The sequence below is a fragment of the Seriola aureovittata genome, chromosome 7, assembly GCF_021018895.1.
Source record: "Seriola aureovittata isolate HTS-2021-v1 ecotype China chromosome 7, ASM2101889v1, whole genome shotgun sequence".
Classification (NCBI taxonomy): domain Eukaryota; kingdom Metazoa; phylum Chordata; class Actinopteri; order Carangiformes; family Carangidae; genus Seriola; species Seriola aureovittata.
This window is the reverse complement of record NC_079370.1, coordinates 26,259,313-26,277,559: the sequence shown is the minus strand read 5'-3', so window position 1 is coordinate 26,277,559 and position 18,247 is coordinate 26,259,313. Positions and strand designations below refer to the sequence as shown.

Here is an 18,247-nt window from a genome sequence, read left to right as displayed (position 1 = left end):
CTGAAACAGTCACCGCAGTCACATGAGCAGACGACTAAAGCCACAGAGGGGAGGGGTGGAGGGAAAGTTGTAAATAAAGTCAAAAGAAAACACACAACATACACTTTGTGCTATTTTTACTGGTGTATTGGCCTCTAGTTTTACCACGATACACTGCAACTGAAAACATGTTGTGTATTCTCCCACTGTGCTGGTCTGCAGTCCTGGGCTGGGTGTATTAATCCAGATGTGGGTTCCTCTTCCCATTGTACGGTGACAGAACACACAGTCTCTTTAATACTGCAGCTCACAGAACAATATAATAAACTCAGAACATGTTACTGTAGGGCAACATAAAGAGAAGATCACAAGGTCTCAATTCAATACTGATGAGAAGAGAAGAGAAATATCATGGGAACATTTTAAAACATCACATTGATTTTAAAATTTAAAATGAAGATTTTAATGTATTTTAAACTCACTAAACCTTATCATGTGTTCTAAATCCCTGTAGGGGGTTCAAGGAATATTACACAAAGGCTGAGATTATAAAAGTTCAACAGTTGTTGTGATGGTGACATGTCATGACATAATCAATGACAGAATTCATGTTTAGGCTTGTTGTTTTTAGGCACATTGAATTGGTTGGACTAACTTACAGTGAGAGACTCTGACAGCACAGGATATGTGCTTCCTTATATTGTAGAATAATGGACCAACAGAAAGAAAAAAAGGTGTTGTACCATTTTTGAATTTTGTCTGGGGGACTGTCACTTCTCTGATACTTTTATTCCCTCTTTTAAACACCCTGTGCTGTGTTAACTTGCCTCCTGCTTCACTTCCCTATGCACCGGAGGACCGGTGATGGGGGTCCGGGTACAGGATCAGTCTCAGCTCGTCTCGCTGACTTGCTCACAGACACTAAGTCAGGGAGGATTGCCTGCTGTCAGGAAGCTTGGACGTATGTTTTCATCATTTACTTCAAACCTAAACGATGAATGCAGAACCAGAGTCTCACCCGTGTCAGGTCCATGCCCAGTTTGAGCTGGGACAGTAGGTGAATGATGATGCTTCGCTGGTCATCCAGGACTCCAAGGTCCTCCTCCTCATTGTCCTCTGAGTCTGTGTTCTCGTCGTTGTGATCTAGGGAGTCTGGGCTGCTGGTCTGGCCCTGCTGCTGTCCCTGCTGGTGGAGACACAAATCAGCTCATTAGGGGAAGTGATTTTACTCTCTCGTTTTGAGAACATGTCACTAATCTGTTTACATGAGAAATAACATCCGTGTTATTGGCTGAATATGAAGCAGTGATTTTTAATGTTGTAGCCCCACCTGGAACAAAAAACATTAAGTTTAACAGTGTGGACTACACGTTATACTGTGCAGCAGCATTTATATACCAGACATAAGCTGTGTCCCAATCCAGGGGCCGCATCCTTCGGAAGACGCAGTCTAGAAGGTACGGCAGCTCGTAGCTGTCGCCGGTGCGAAGGCCGAACGGAAATGAGACGGTGTGGTCTAAGGAGGATTTTCGCTCTGAGTCACCATCTGTGCCTGCCTACACCGCTGCGTCGCAAAGCACGTTTTCCTGTATCAGCACAGTACAGGAAGTCCAGAACAATAAAGTCTCCTCGACACTGTTTTTCATGGTGGTGGTCCAGTCAAGGTAAATCTTTATAGAGACAGTAAATAATGATATCTGAGACAATTATGGTGTGGTTTCTGCCCTCACACACCACCATCCATAAAGAGATGGTGTTCTCAGTTTGGTGTGGAGGAACCTGATTGGCCTCCGTAGAGCTCTGACCTCGACTCCATCCAACATCTGTGAGACGAAGAACGAAAACTGCAGGTGGTTCAGAAATCAGGTGTGAATGAAGCTGTTGTAGCGGCAGGTTAATGCACATGGAGCGTTCAGCTGCCGCCTGTGGCTTTGATGAACGTTGGACTGTCCACATACATACTGTTAAACTGTAAAATGGCTATTTGATAACATTCAACAGTGCAGTGGTTTGTGTGTTTTTTTTTTTTTTTTTTTTTTTTTTTTAAACTTGGCTCTAATTCACAAGCTAAAGGCTAATATCACATCATCCTCAACTGTGACATCATACACCAGTTATCCTGCATTTAGCAGCAACTTGATATCTGCACATGGAGTTATGGAGGACTGAAGGTCAACAGTGTTATCACCTGGTCAGGTGAAAGGACAACCTTTATTTCCCTCTGTGACACCTGTCTGTGCCTGTTTACTGTGCTGTACTCACTCAGCTGGAGACCAGAGGAACAGGACTGGACTGGCTCTCAGTCTCTGCTCCCAGATCTCCAGATGCAGGAACATCCGGTTAGGATCATGTCATCAAACAACTCTGTCTGAATGAAAGAGGAAAAGATGAATCGGTTTTTAGTTTAGTTTTAGTTTAAAACAGCTGGAAGTGAAATCTCCATCCATCATGGTGTTTCCTATCCATGCTCTGCAACAAACAGGACACTCCATCTGCAGCAGCTGAGGTGAAACAGAGTCATTACTCCAGTTGTTCCTGATGCATAATGTAGGGAGGAGCAGCCAGGCCCACAGCACAGACTCACACATCCTTTTTCTGTCCTACCTGTCCATCATTCAACCTCAGCATTCTGAAAATTGCAGAAACCTGAGTTTCTGTCCGACCTATCGTCAGAGAATGTTTAATTATTACCCAGTGTGCATCTTTAGTAACTGTTGACTGTGAGACACTAGAGAAATAACGGCATCAGGACCCTCCCCTCTAGTCTTCGTCAGGGGAGGGTCATGGTTTTGCCCACAATCAAAAAGCCACATGAGACAATAAAAAAAAATAGTATTTACCTATTTGAAGTTCATTCTGTGTCTGAACATTACACCAAACTCTTGCACGGCCTCTGCATTAATTCTAATATCATGATGGATGTTCATCAGTGCTCCACATCTGCAGTGTCAACACTGGGCATCAAAGCACCAAACTCCTCCTTTACCTCCTGCTCTCCTCTTCAATCTAGACTCATTACGTTAGTGAGTGGATGCAGCCAAAAAAAATAAGACTGGTTGCACAATTTCATTTTCTGCGACAGTTTAACGTAGGGCTGGACCCAAATGCAGCCAACACATGGTGGTGAGTGCCAAACTGTTTAATTAACAAAAGAACTTACAAATTTGGTGAAAACACAACAGGGAGCCCAAACACAAGGTAACCTGGGACATGAACAGGTAACACAGATGACAAACACAGGCTGACCAAGACAAAGGGGAGCACAGAGACTAAATAGACACAAGGGAGCAAGGGTGACTGAACACAGGTGAAACGCATTAGGGCGGGGCAGACAATCACCAAGGAGGGAACAGGACAAAGACAGGAAGAACAAACATCAAGAGACACACAAGGAAACTGACTACAAAATAAAACAGGAAATAACAAATGACAAAAGTCCAAACAAAATCTCAAACATAAAATATTCACCATGGCAACCCATTCTCAAGATGTTAAAACGTCAGGTCTTAAGTTTTCTATTTTTCTATCCAACAGGAAATAGATAGAAATGTTTTTTAAAAAAAAAAAAGATCTGCTGATACCCAGACAGTTTTTCCAGGGAACTGTTGTCCCGATTTCAGATTCAGTTTGAAAGCCTCTAGACCAGTGTGCCTCATGTAGAGCTGTCGAGCTGATTCCAGATAGTGGGACCAGACTATAGTCTCAGGCTGATCCTGAATGAAGGGATCTCCAGATGTGAGTTCTGCCTCTCCACAGCTGCTGACCTCATGTGACCATTAGGGTCCCATGCTGAAGCCTATGAGGGCAGTGTGATGCACAGGTGTTTATGTTTGTCCTGTGGTAACCGGGTGACCTGCCTCTTACTCATTCATTCATTCACATAATGTAGCTTTCTCTGGATCTCTGCTATCATCAGGCACAACATGGAGACCTGCTGTGTCAATGACAGTCACAGAGTTCACACTGACTGTGTAGCTAAACCAGCATGCTAAGCTGTGTCAGGAGGCGTTCAGGCTCAGTATTGAGTGTAGGTCATCTGTGTTTTGGCAGCACTCAGGGCTGAATTATCCACAGAGGTTTCCTCCTCCCCGAAACGAACAGACCCCTGAATTAAGCAGTTTCACATTAGAAGTCAGTGTTTCTGAGACGCTGCTCTGCTGACACAAGCTGAATTCAAAAAAATATATAACATAGGTCTAGCTTTTAGACATTTTAATACAGTTAAGTTACAGGTTATAACTTCAAAATATCCAACTATAACTAAGGTAATGACACGAGAGACACAAACTGGCTTGCTGGTTTCCCATCACTAAATACGACTGTTTGACTTAACTTTCCTCTGGCACTGTGAAAACACTGGACTACAGAAATGATCACACACTCATGTGATGTTGAGTTCTGTATGAGTTGCCGGTTATTGATTTAACCAAACAACGAGAGGTTTGTTTATCAGAGGTCTAGTCTAAAGTATGAATGGAGGAGTGAAACTGGAAGACACAGTCAAAGAAGGTGGGGGTGGGGGGAGTGTGGGTGCACTCAAATTTCAAACGCTGCTGCCAAACACAGAACTTCACCTATTCTGATTAACATTATGAATGAATAAATATTCTCCAACGAATTTTAAATTATAAGTAAAAGTGTTTTTCTTCGCAGATATTAATTGTTGTTTTCAGTCGTGTTTCATTCCTGTGCTGTAAAGAACAACCTGACTTCAGCTCAGTGTTAGTCTCTCATCTCTACAGTTAGTACTCATAATGCCAGAGCTGAAAACTGATGATTATCCTTTAAAGTCTTTACTGTTGAATTGTTGAATTGCACAAAACGTAACCACTGAATGCATCAGCCCAAATACCCCCAGCTGTCATCATCATTGTATACATAGATACTATCAAGACACAAGGAAACTTAGTTTTCCAGCTCTTCACTCCTTGTAGCAGCACGCAAATGTCTATATACTGAGGAGTCTGGGAACTGATCCAGTGTCCATATTCCCTCCAGCCTCAACAGAGTCCCTGTGGTGAACTCACAGAGATGAGAACACACTGTTTTCATCTGACTCTGGGTCAGACAACGAACAAGTGAATTCACCGCACTGTCAGTCTGCTCCTTTAAACCAGAGAATCTAATATATATATATATATATATATATATATATATATATATATATATATATATATACACACACACACACACACATTTTCTTGTGTGTGTCCAGCTTTAGAAAGTTTACTTCAAGTTGTAAATGGCTGGTGTGTTTCCACCGTCTGCCATCACACACACACGCACAGTATAATCCTACCGACTTTGTATAAACAGCTGTCATTCATCCACTGTCTGGTGCAGCTCTGTGGTACTAGAACATGGTGAACTGATAAACACACACACACACACACACACACACACACACACACACACACACACACAGAGTAGTGATCTCACACTCACAGTGTCGGCCTGGCGTTCTACCACTGCTGACTTGATGGGAGTCCTGCTGGGTTTCATGTCCACCGTCCAGAGAGAGACGGACAGAGAAACGAGGGGACAGACCCCGGCTGACGTCCCAGCTCAGACACTACCACAGCAGGTGACTGACAGAGCCGAGGGTAGGGCGGAGACATTAACGAAGAAGAGTGGAAAGTGAGATGAGGAGGAGAGAGGAAGGAGGGCGGACAGAGAGAGTGGAGCGGCTGCACTTGTCATGGGCAGATTAAGAGTGATGCTGACAATCCTCTCTGTCCCACCGGCCTCCCTCTTTACATAAGCCCTGCCCCCTGCACTACATCAGAATCTGTCCCGCTCTAATGCCTCCTCCTCCTCTCTTCTTCCTCCCCCTGTTTCTCTCTATCTTCCCTCCCTCACTACTTTCCTCCGTACTCATTTGCTGTTACGCCTTCTGTCTGTCGTCCCATCCCCCTCCTCTTTCCGTTCTTTATGATACCATGGTACAGTGTGTGTGACTGTGGAGGCCTCTCAGGGCCGAGAGCTGCAGCTGCTGCTGTGTCCTCACTGTCATTCTCAACTCATAAAAAACTTTATCGAAACCTGAAGTGAGGACTCTGGTTTATAACAACTTGGGACTTATGTTCAGTTTCAGTTTTGTCATCTTGTTATTTTGTTACATTAATAAAAAGGATAAACAGCAGCAACCTAACAGGCTGTATCATCATCTGTATCATCAGCCACATCATCTGGGAAATTCATAAAAAAATATAAATGTTCATCTTTGGCCTTTGGGTTGATTTTTGCCTTTAATTCAATAGTTGCAGTGAGAGAGAGAGAGACAGGAGAATCGGGGATGTGGATGAAGACTTTACTCGGCCGAGCTGCCAAGTAAAGTCATCACTTCAGTGTGTGGGTCTGAAGTGTCAGAATCTGTTGGTTTAAAGAAAAAAACATTATAAAAACTTCTTATTTGATGATATGGACACAGCAGAGAAGGTAAATGTATTTAATATTCTTCATGTATTGTATCTACTGTAATTAAACCTGCAACTGTAATTTATGAGACACAGTGGTCTGTGTTGTTGTCATGATGCGGGGCAGATGGGACATGATGTTGACCACTGAGTCGCCTCTTAGTGTTGTTATCCTGTGTTGAGTTTGTTGTGTGTTTCTGCAGGTCCATGTTTCATGTTGGATTGAATCCGTGTGTGTTTGTCTGTTGGTGTTTTTGGTGAAAAGTGTGTTTTGTGTTGGTTTAAATAAAACTAAGCCATCTTCATTAAGCAGAGTTGTGTTAATGTCTATTCACAGTGTGGGTATTAGTGAGGGATCCGACCCTCAGCTCAGTGTAGATGTGAGAGCAGTGAGGTGAGGGGATGACGGAGGAAACCAAAGAAAGATGAGACACTTCAACTCTTTTCTAATCTCATCATAATCCTCCTCCCATCAGACAGATTCAGGTTGAACTATTAACGCCCTGATCGTTGTCATGGCAACGGGCAGTTTATAAGATAAAGTGGTTTCTCCTGCAGATCACTGCCTCGTCCCTTGTATGATAAAGCCCCGTTTTGGTGTTTTGATCATAAATGTACTAAACCTGAGTTGTCTGCTTTTTTCTGTCTCTTTATAAAACATATGTAAATTGTCTGTGTTTGTCTGTGTGGACGACTGAGGAAGTGTTTCTGGTTTACACAAAGCATATGCATATTCTCTCCCACAATGCCTCACTGTAATGACCTGAACATAAAAAGATAAAACCTATGACGAGAATTATGTGTATTAATGTGTTTAAAAGGGGCTATTTGTACGTTTTCTCTTCCTCTGAACGTGGTTTGTTGCCGGGAGCGGATGGTGGTGACTCTCACTTGACATGAGCTTCATCCATTGTTGTCTTTAAAATGCAAGAGGTTATCATACAGCCTCTGAGCAGCCACGTCTTCAGGGCATTTGGAGGCTACAGTGAGATGCTGTAAGAAAGTGACGAGACGGGCCAGAGCTAGTTGGTTAGCATGCTAACTTCAGTAGAAGAAAAGAAGTGATAGAGATGAAGTTTGATGCTGAACTCACAATCTTTCTTCTAGACTGGTAAGTAAACAGCTGCTAATGCTAGTGCTGGCTATGTAGTGCAAAATTTACAAATAGCTCCTTTAATCTAAAAATGACACACACAAACAGCACAATCAACACAACTGTGTAAAAACTAGAGAGTTACAGAGGAGAGGACTGTAGGTTTGTAACTAAGATAACAAGGAAGGCAACATTACCTAGCATAGCATTTAAAAATTCATCCAACCAAATAAATCCACTGTGCTAGCAAACTTGTGTTTAAGGCCTTCATGGTTAAAAAACCCTTTGCATATTGTACAGATAAATACCATGATACAGAGCAAACAATGAGACAGCTAACTGTGGCTACAGCTACTGAAGCTAAGCTAACGTGCAGAGAAGAAGAGACGATTTCCAAGAGCCAGCTCACCAGCTGCAGACAGAGATACTCACAACTCTGCTACAGCTAGGGACCACAAGTACCACCAGAAATGGTTCAGTGTGTTGTTACCAAGCATCAACCTGTGAGGCTGAAAAACACTGAAGCCAACACCGAAGAACCAAAAACTGCAGTTCCTCTAATGACCACCAGAGTCTGGCTTCAACAGTCAGTCAATCTCCATAGACTCTCATGTTAAAATGTCCAACTTTACAGCAGAAATAAACATGTTTACAGCCTGGTACAAACACAGTTCTGGTCTTTACAGTTAATTTCTTCATGAAATTTTTTTTTATATAATTCACCTGTTTACATTTTATTAAGACTTAAAGTCATGCACTGAGGATGTGGCTGCTTTGAGTGACGTGTATGAGCGTATGTTTGCCACAAACTGGTATGCACCTAAGTCTCAGCTCCACACACACCCCTCCTCTTTGTCCATTTTTGGATTAGCTGGGAGTTGGGGGCAGAATCAGACACTGCCAAGTTGGCGATAGCAGAGCAGCCCACTCTGAGCTTCAAAACCACTCTTCAGAAACCTGTGGCTGACAGCACGGAGGCTACGTCCATCTTTATTTACAGTCTATGGTTGTTACTCATCATCAGGTCCTGGATGTGAACAACAGCTTCATTAAGTAAACCCTCCTCTAACCGCCACACTCCACTGCCTCCTGACATGCACATCTGCTGCAGCACAGTCGTCATGTCATTACAGATGTTGGTGGGGTTTGACGTCACCCCCCTGAGACAGAGACAGTATAAGACTGATCCTCTACTTTGTCTCTGCCCAACACAGTGAGACTGGATCTACCATGCGTATCACAGTCCCAGACCATCATGGCCGTGTGCAGCAAATCATACACACAACCACTCATCTCATCTGGACCCTCAGACTTTCATGAAGGTGATCTCTTTCTGAACAACCTGTCTACCTGGTCTTTCTCTGTCCAACCAGCAACCATACAAACCCTCACTGAGGAAAAGTGGCTAGGTAGCTAATTAGCTGCCCCAGTCAGTTTAGAGTTGGTGTGTTCCTCAGCTTTACTGATAACAACATACTCTGCCCATGAGTTACTTCACTTCATACAGCAGTTAGTTCCGACCAAGTAATTTGATTGGACGAGAGTCATTCCATGAGTGCTGATATAGAGCACAACAGCGCTGGGACTTTTAACTACATGTATCACTCCACTTCACAGGTGTTCTATTAACCGTTAATCAGCGTCACATTAACGGTCGTTATCTCTCTTAGATTATAACAACCAAAGATGAAAATATTTCCAGAAATAACATTTGGATTAAATGATGTCTGGTCGTCAGAAGAAGAAGATGAAGGGAAGAAGCCTGGATACTTCAGCGCACACCTGAGGTAATGAGTAGACAAAGTAAAAAGCTGTGCAGGTCAGGAAAATGTTTATGTGGTGCTTAGCAACAGTCCAGTACCAGTCCAGTTGCAGAACTATTTGTGTTGGTGTAGACAAATGATGAAATAAACAAACAAATCATAATCTCTTGTTACTTATTTAATAAATATGGCGCTCGTAGAACTGTTGTATAAAGGCAATATCACACTCGAGGTCGTGATGTTACTGAATATCAGCACAGATTTGATTCTGTCACAGATACGAGGCCGCAGGCCGAGTGCTGAAGACAATCAGAGCCATGCTGATATTCAGTACATCACTTCTTCTCATGTGATATTGCTTAAGTATCTCCTGTTCCCCTGCTGGGGCTCTGCCTGCAGCTGCTGTCAATCAAACAAAGACACGCCCCTCCAGCTGCTGAAAGGAAGAGGGGCATTTCTGACGTTTATTCTTCTTTTTTAAAACACGTACTATCAGTAGTTAAAACATTAAAAACACAGTGGTCTTGTTATAGAAAACAAAAAGCGATGACTACAGTTATACTTTAATCAAACCTTGATTTAACACTCCAACCTGTGAGCATGTCTAAATCAAACACACCCCTGATGCTGCATGACCAATGGTTGCATGCTGGGTGTGAGGCCTTTCTACTGTACAGTCTTTCATTCAGCTTGAACCTTTTTAACCTTTAAGGACCTCTGCCTCAATGTTACACCTCTCCTCCAGTGGTTCACATGTAGAGCAGTTTAAGTCCCCCTAAACAGTAACTCTGATTTGACTGAACTGTGTCTCAGCCCTGTGTTAAATATTTACATCATACAATCTCTCAAATTAAATCATGAAAGCACAACTTTAACACCAGAGGATCTAACAGGTGAGTAAACACAGAACCGAGCATACACAGGATTGATGTGTGGCGCCCCCTGATGCTGGAAAAGAATACTGCAGGAAAGACGAGAAGATGGAGGTAAGAAGTTCCTCTCAGCTACTGAAATGATGGTTTATCTAACCCCAATCCCCCACAATGACAAAGCAAAAACGGGATTTTAAATATTTTTGCAAATGTATTAAAAAGGAGAAACTGAAATCTCACTGACATAAGCATTCACTGTCTTCTTCAGGACTCAGCAGTGATTACAGCCTCGTCTTCTTGGGTCTCACGTCACAGGCTTCGCACGTCTGGATTTGGGGATTTTCATCTGTTCTTCTCTGCAGATCCTCTCAGGCTCCTTCAGGTTGGATAGGGACGGTTGATGGAAGTCAGTTTTCCCTCAGCCCTGACCGACCAGTGTCCGACAGCCTGATGCTGCCTCCACTAGGCTTCACTGCTGGATGCTGGTGTTCAGGTGATGAGCAATGACTGGTTACATGACTGAGAATTCTAAAATCTTTTTCCTCTTTGTCATTATGGGGAATACAGTGGGACTGATGAAGGAAAAAATTCATTTAAAGACCCCTCTGATGAAAACCAAGTGTTGAACATTGTTAATGTCCATATGATGTTTTTGGCTGGATCACAACTGCTGGGCCAGCCATATAAATGTGAATGTTGCTGACTGACTGATGATATTTTCACCACTGGTCAGTGGAGTCCCGAGCTGCAGTCTATATGTGTTTGGTGATTTTGTCAGACGACTTTGCAGTTATAAAATCAGGATTTGACCATAGGCGGTCCAGACATGTACTGGGTTTAGACCTAGTCTTGTTTACGAGACATATCATGCGTGAAATAATCATCAGCACCTTGACTGAGTGTTTCCACCTTGAACTGCAGTGAACTAATGGATTCAGGGTTTCATACGTCACAAACCTCAGGAACCAATCCTGTCAACTTGTGGGGATAGGGGGCGGGGCTAAATAAACCTGAAACCTTGTCAGTACAGAGAGAGAGAGTTAGCATTAGCACAACCACTAACACTGTGTCAGCCACTGCCAGTTACAAGCTAACAAACAACATAAACAAATAAAAGATGCTAACTATGCTAACCGCTCTGATCCGTCTGCTAGTCTCTGGTTCTGGTCTCAGACTCCTCATCTGAGTCTGGGTCTGACTGAGGCTCAAACATGAGGCTGAGTCTCTCTGATGTTTCCTCCTCTAACCATCTTGATACTCTCTGCTCCTTCACCTGTCCACCTGGAGCCAGCAGGTGGTGGGCGGGGCATAAGAGATGATCCAGATTTTTCCATTAGGAAGTAAGAGTAGATGAGCTTCAGCCACAGTTTTTTCACTCTTTATGTGTGAAAACCATGTTAAACTAAATATGAATCACAGCAGAGGAGTTTTAAAACATGTCTGGAGGAACTTAAAATGATTTCATAAAACTTCGACATACAGTTGAAGCAGTGAGGGTCTGAAGACTGTCTGAACTGTATATGATGGAGATCCAGGAAATAGATGCTACATCTTCAGCTGCACTGTGTTCACAAGTCTTGCACAGTGTTTCCTTGTCACAGGACATGTTTTGCTGTTCAGAGTGGCTTCAAGCGAAAGAGCTGCTTAAGCTTCAAACACACTTTTGTTTTGCTGTCAGTGATGTTACCATGAACTTTAGAGAGAGTTCATGATGTTCCCACCTCCGTGCCCTCTGTTTTTGATCCTGGAGTTATTTATGACGCCTCACGGGACTCAGTGATCTGTCAAAGATGCTGCCTGAAGCTGACGAGCTGCTGGCTCAACACATTTCACTTCACGGTCTCAACACTTAGACAAAAACTTTTCTTCGCACTGACACAGAGAAGAAGTCTGACAACGCTCCAGCACCATCAAGGGAAAATCACTGCAGGACAGTTTGTTCACAGCAAGGCTGAGAATCTGAAATGCAGTTCAGTGTACAACTGTGTGGAGCAGGACACATCTCAAACAATATGAAATGAGGAGAAAAGTTTTAGTAGCTGTGCTTCTTTTTACCTGCTGATGAAACATTTTTTCTGCATTCAAGTCACATGACATCCAGAAATATTGCGGACTGTTTTCTCCCAAACTCCCTGACACGTGGACACTGCCAGATGTAAGGGGTTTTGCTCTCGTCACATTTGATTAATGGCTCCATCATTGGGTGGATCCAATCGATCCAACAATATAGCCCAGCTTTATTCACAGAACATCCCTCAATGGAAACACAGACAATTCACAACTGTGTTATGTCGACTTTGAAACACAGCTACTGTTAATTACTGAGCTTTGGAGTAAAATATAGAATTTACTTAATTTTCCTATTTTAATAAGAATTAAAAATAAGAAGTGTAAAAAGAATTTGAATGAACAAGTAATCCATTAATATATACTTTAAAAATGGATTTACAAAAACAACATAAAACACTTATTAATTCATGAATAAATAATAGAATTTGAAAAACTATTTGAAAAGGCATTTTAAAAATGGGAATACATTCCTGGATTCCTTCTTCAATTTCCATTTCTAGCTGCATTTCCTTTTCCTATTAGCTAAATGATTAGCTGGTTAGCTCTCCACCAATCAGAAAGCTTGGATTAGCCGGCACTGAAGGCACAGAGTGTTATAGATATCTTAAGTATTTATTGATAGATTAACAGTTAATTTATTCTTTTTACAATTCCCATTTTTAATGCCTATTAAGATATGAAATTAAAAAAATGCTTTATTACTTTTCCTGTGACATCCTTACTCCTCCATACTGTGCAGCCCAAGAGTCATATCAGCTGATTCTACCCATGAACAAAAAGTAAAAGCAGTTTGGTTTGTTAGTATCATCTCTCTGAAAGTGGTGCCTGTGGAATAAACTAGAACAGTTGTTTAACAATCTGTGCTTCAAAGTGAACACACTGGTTTTTATTTAACAGTCTGGATAAACAGACAAACACAATCCACCTGTCAGAGCCATTAACAACATTTAAAAACAGCTGTTTTACAGCAGAGTGGTTATGATGCAGGAATGAGAATAACTTCCTCTAATTATTCCAGGCAATACTGTCTAAATAAATGATTAGTCATCAAGCTGAGAAGCAATCCAACAGACTGTGATAATAACAACTGCCCCAAAAAACACAATAGAACATAAACATAAAGTCATATTTGTGATTGTGACCCTTTGGTGCAGTAGTTTGTAAATAACCATTGAGACAATGAGCATGATGATAAAAACAGAGCATTTAACTAGATTTACCAGCTCACGGTTGTATCCCTCTGCCAACCAGCCAAGTTGCAGGAAATATGGTCACAGCCTCTCCTTTCTGAGTTACATCATCAAATAATGGCCAGAGGTGATTTTACAGAACATTATGATGTCACAGTGAAGTTGACCTTTGACTATTTGGATATAAAATGTCTTCACCTAATCTTATCCTTATGGACATTTGAGTTAAATTGTGTCATAAATAGTGAATGAATTTATAAGTTATGGTCAAAAACATGTTTTGTGAGGTCACAGTGTTTTTTTTTTTAAATTTGACCTTTGACCACCAACATCCAATTAATTCATCCTTGAGTCCTAGTGAATGTTTGTGTTTAATTTGAAGCAGTTCCCTCAAGGAGTTAGTGGGATATCGTGGCCACGAGAATGGGACGCAGGTACGAATGTACGGACCCTGGCCGTCGCCGCGCGGAAGCATACAAAGCTGCATAAGTGACTGAAGTCAAAGTCAAAGAATCACCGGATGAATCAACAAGAAAAGTTCATGGGGAGAAAAAGAACACACAGATTTTCATTGAGTGACTGTAAACTAAGTTTCTTTAAGCGATGTAAACCTAGTGTGATGAATAATATGAAGTCTGGCTTACCTCAGAGCCGAGGTCCAGGTCCTGGTGTGTCTGAGTAGAGGGCAGGCAGGTAGAGGAGGACTGAGGTGTTTGTAGCTTCACCTGTTTCTCAGACGGAGGTCTGGACCAACCAGTGGAGCTGTCTGCTGGAAATAAACAGGATTACAGTTAAACCAAAGTTTCCAAACAGCTCCTCCTGCCAACACCAACAGAGAGCAGAGCGGAGACTTTAATGATTCCTGTGTTACATTAGAGACACAACCATTCACAAAAAATGTCAACTTTGATCTAATGGCGGAGCTGGAGGGAGCGACACGGTCATTCAAGGTGCGAGGGATTCACCTTCTGTAGAACAAGAATATCCACAGTAACTTTCACTGCTGCCCGTTACTGACTGCATTTAGATATTCATGTGATTAACCAGTTTTTGCCTTGTGCTGGAACCAGGGTGAAGACCAGGGATCAGCAGGTCATGAGGCTCATCCTGTGGGGACCATGAAGAACCACAGCAGGTGTTACAGATACCTTGGTCATCATGACTGATCGTGGATCAAAGGATTTGCCAAGAGGAAGATTGAAGGTGAGGGAGGTGCCACAAGAAAGATCAAGCTTCAAAACAACCACGAGGAATCATCCTCTGAGGACCATCAACCACTCTGTCATGAGGAGACTTCCTGCTTTGGAACAACAGAGCTGGTTTGTTGAACAGTCAAACCACAAATGCTTCCATCCTCCAGGAACAGGAACAGCTGTGCAGAACGTGACTGATCTATCCTTCCTTTAACCCACTGACCCAGAACATCAGTACGATTCCTCCTGCTGACCACAGACCGACAGTGAAGAGCAACATTAGAAATCTTGTTGGATTTGGACAAATTACATACTGACTTGTGTTACACAAACAGACTCCTTGTTTTTCTGAAGTGTCCAATTTCAACTTCAGAAACACCAGCAATGTTCAGTGTGTGAAAATGTTTTTTCCTGCTGAGAGCAGCACTGAAAAACAGATGACTCAATGGTCCATTATATCCCATAAGGCTCTGGACTAATGGGAAAGTTTCATCTGATCCACATCTGATCATTACACCTGATTTTAAGTCTCGTTCTGATGATTCTCTTTGTTCTGTGATTACGTTTCATATGTGAAAGTGTGAGATACTGTGAGGTAGAGCTACCACGTGTGAGGTGAGAGTCATGTGGCACACAGAGACATATTTTTCAGTTACCTGGGTAACTAGGTCTGCTGTTACTGTTTAGGGTTACACTTGATTTGACATAATACTCATCAGAAGAAGTGGTCAGCAGGTTCCATTTCAAACCATGCAATCACCGGCTTGGAGTCAGAGTCAGGTATGAGTGGTTACAGGTGAGTGGGTCTATTTCTCATGAACATAAAAAAGCGTACATGCAGGTCAACATCTACCACAGGAAAGGAAAGGAAAAATAGAAGGAAAGGGAAGGAAAGTAATGGAAAAGGGTAAAGGAAAGTCAGGGGAAACAGGAAATGAGAATATATAATGAAATAAACTGCTCACAGGTGAAATGAAAGAGGGAACCAGCTGAAGGTCAAACTCAGGAAGAATGAGCTCAGGACACAGAACAAAGAACACTCAAAGCACCTGTGTCAGCTGCCCAATTTAATTAGCACACCTGCGCCTGCTTCCAGGAAGTGCTCCAGCTGCTTCTCCAACCCAGCCGTCATGTGACCCAACTTCCAACAGTCACTTATACTGTGAGAAGATCACACGAGCCGGTAAAGCTTGTTAACTGATGTGAGTGTGAGTGATCCTCAGAGTCTGCTGAAGTGATTCTGCTGCTTTGCATCTAGTTTGTAGAGGAACAACTCACCTCTTTTCTTTGTCTTCACTGATTATAAATATTAGCACTCATCATTCAGCTCACCTGTAGGTGCACAGCCTTGACTCTGGTTCTGGTCCTGGGTGTGTTTGTGGCCACTTCCTGGTCTTCCAATGAGGCTGCTGTGGTTGGGACTCCGGCTCTCACTAAAGCTGTGAGTCGGGCTCTGACTGCGGGACCCGAGGCCACCGGGCTCCACCTGGTTCACACCGGAGCCGCGGCGCTGACCCCACGACTTGACTCTCTCTGCGGGGGGAGCCTCATTCGAACCAGCTGAACCTTCTCTGAGGCTGGGACAAGGGATGTGGTTCTGGTTCTGGTTCTGGTTGAGGGCCTGAACAACATTGCTCTGCAGCATACTGAGGCACTCCCCCAGGCAGCTCAGGGTGGCTGCAGAGGTGGCCTTTAACAGGAGGAGGTCCTTGACCGGGGTGGAAAGAGAAAGAAAAGAGAGTGAGAAGGAGGATGAGGAGGAGCAAGAGGGAGAGGAACAAGCTCCTCTGACCAAGCTTCACCTGGAACCTGGTACATATCTTGTTATCATGAGCCAGAACTCCACACGTCCACAGGTTAGATTTGAGATATCACATATCGTTTTGCTATGGTTGGCTAACAAACTTTTGTGGGTGTGGTCAAACCCATTCAACGTGCTCCAACTCTTCAATGCTTCATCTAATCACAACCAAATTTGGCTCAACTGAACAGACTACAAGTAAGACTGCCACCAGGGGTCGCTGTGGTAACAAAGATCTCGGTGCAGTTAATTTAGTTTTACCTTCAGTCAGACTCAGAGACACATGATTGAAAACATAATTATGAGAAACATGTTTTTTCCTCCCTCTTCCCCCTCTCACCACAGTGATTGGTTGATGAGGATGTGTGCTGGTGAAAACGCATGTTCAACATCCCGCAGTAATAATAAAAAAAACACTGAGAAATAAACAAATACACATTAAATAATAACAGATCAGGTGATGTTCAGTAAAGCAGTGCATATTCCAAAATGCTTCTGTATGATCAGGTTTGTGTCGACCTGGGAGAATTTCATTTTACTATAAAAACTTACATTCAATTCTCTCAATGGAAAAAAAATTATGATAAAAAGATAAAAAAAACTCACCAAACTAGATGACCTAACTAAAGCTAACTGGCAGCCTGTTAACCACCTGTGTGAGAAGTTTTAAACTGTCCCTCACCCAGTGACATCAAGCTGGAATATGATCCTTTTCAAACAGCTGATCCGGTCACCCTCCATTAAGATCCATGACTCGTATGTAGATCCTGGACACTGAACAACACTGAATACAACCTGTGTGTTGATGGTGTGATATGAGAGTGTGAGTTCCATCTGTGGCACCGATCACAGCGAGTAGACCGACCATGAAGCTGCTTTACTTCTCTGTAGTTGTTGAATATCCAAAGGAAATCATATGAATTGCATTTTTCTCTGTTGCCAAGTAATGCAGCGTCGCCAAACACTAAATTTACGCATTGATCGGGTTGTTTCAGTTGGAGATGTTGTTACATCCCTCAAACTCCACAGCGATCATTATTCCCTCCTGATTGAGTCGTATCTTTTAAGTTACTCAGCATTGTTTAATGTTTCCAGAACATTGTGATGTGGAATGACAGCAGCTCTTTAAGAGTCTTTATGATTTGGTCTTAGTGAGTGAGGAGTCCTCTCCACTGCTTCTAACTTCTCCCAGACTTAAGAGCTACTTTTAGCGCTAAGTGTCTTTGTGAATTACTCTTAGTCAGAAAAATGAGGAGTCCTAAAGTTAGGACTGACTCGCCCATTATTTTTAGGAGTTCCTTCTAAATCAGCGAGTTAGGAGCTTCTGTTGCCTTAAGCTGCTTTGTGAATAATTAAATGTGCTGCAAACAACTGTCTGTCTTTATATCAGCCTGACGTTGTGTGTTCACATTAATAAAGGTAAACATGGCACAGACTGTATCTAACAGGTGTGAACGCCACCTGACCGAGCGGCAGCTGACTCACTGCTCGCTCTCTGCCTGAAGACACATCATATGATGTGTTACCTCATCAAGAGAAAAGAGGGGTCCACCGCGGGGGGGTAAGGTCTCAATGGAGGTGACGGGGTTCTTCTGCTGCCCCTCAGCCTGGCTCATCACCTGCACACAGACAGTAAATTGTAACCATGGTAACCACAGCATCGCCATCATCACTCATTGTTTCAGAGAGCAGGTGATCTGTCTCCTGCTGCTGAAGTTTGATCACATGAGACTTTTACCACAGGAAACAGAGAGGAGGCCGAGACTGACGCTGCTGAGATCAACACTCTCTGCAGCCATCGCTCGCTGGTGTAAAGGAGCTTTAGCTCATCATATTAAATGATTGTATGTAAATAAATGTATATAATTGT

General features: G+C 42.8%; 1 protein-coding gene across 2 annotated transcripts in view; it reads right to left on the bottom strand.

The window, feature by feature from the left end:
- LOC130171664 (oxysterol-binding protein-related protein 10-like) overlaps positions 1 to 18,247 on the bottom strand; it is a 40,869-nt gene that overhangs the window by 9,597 nt on the left and 13,025 nt on the right. Inside the window, exons 4-7 of one of the 2 annotated variants that reach the window (XM_056379740.1) lie at positions 17,904 to 17,996; positions 15,909 to 16,284; positions 14,028 to 14,152; positions 998 to 1,165 (exon numbers count right to left, since the gene is read on the bottom strand). In XM_056379740.1, the coding sequence (XP_056235715.1) occupies positions 998 to 1,165; positions 14,028 to 14,152; positions 15,909 to 16,284; positions 17,904 to 17,996 (762 nt within the window). The remainder of the gene's footprint in view (positions 1 to 997; positions 1,166 to 14,027; positions 14,153 to 15,908; positions 16,285 to 17,903; positions 17,997 to 18,247) is intronic. The other variant, XM_056379741.1, reaches the window with a different exon arrangement.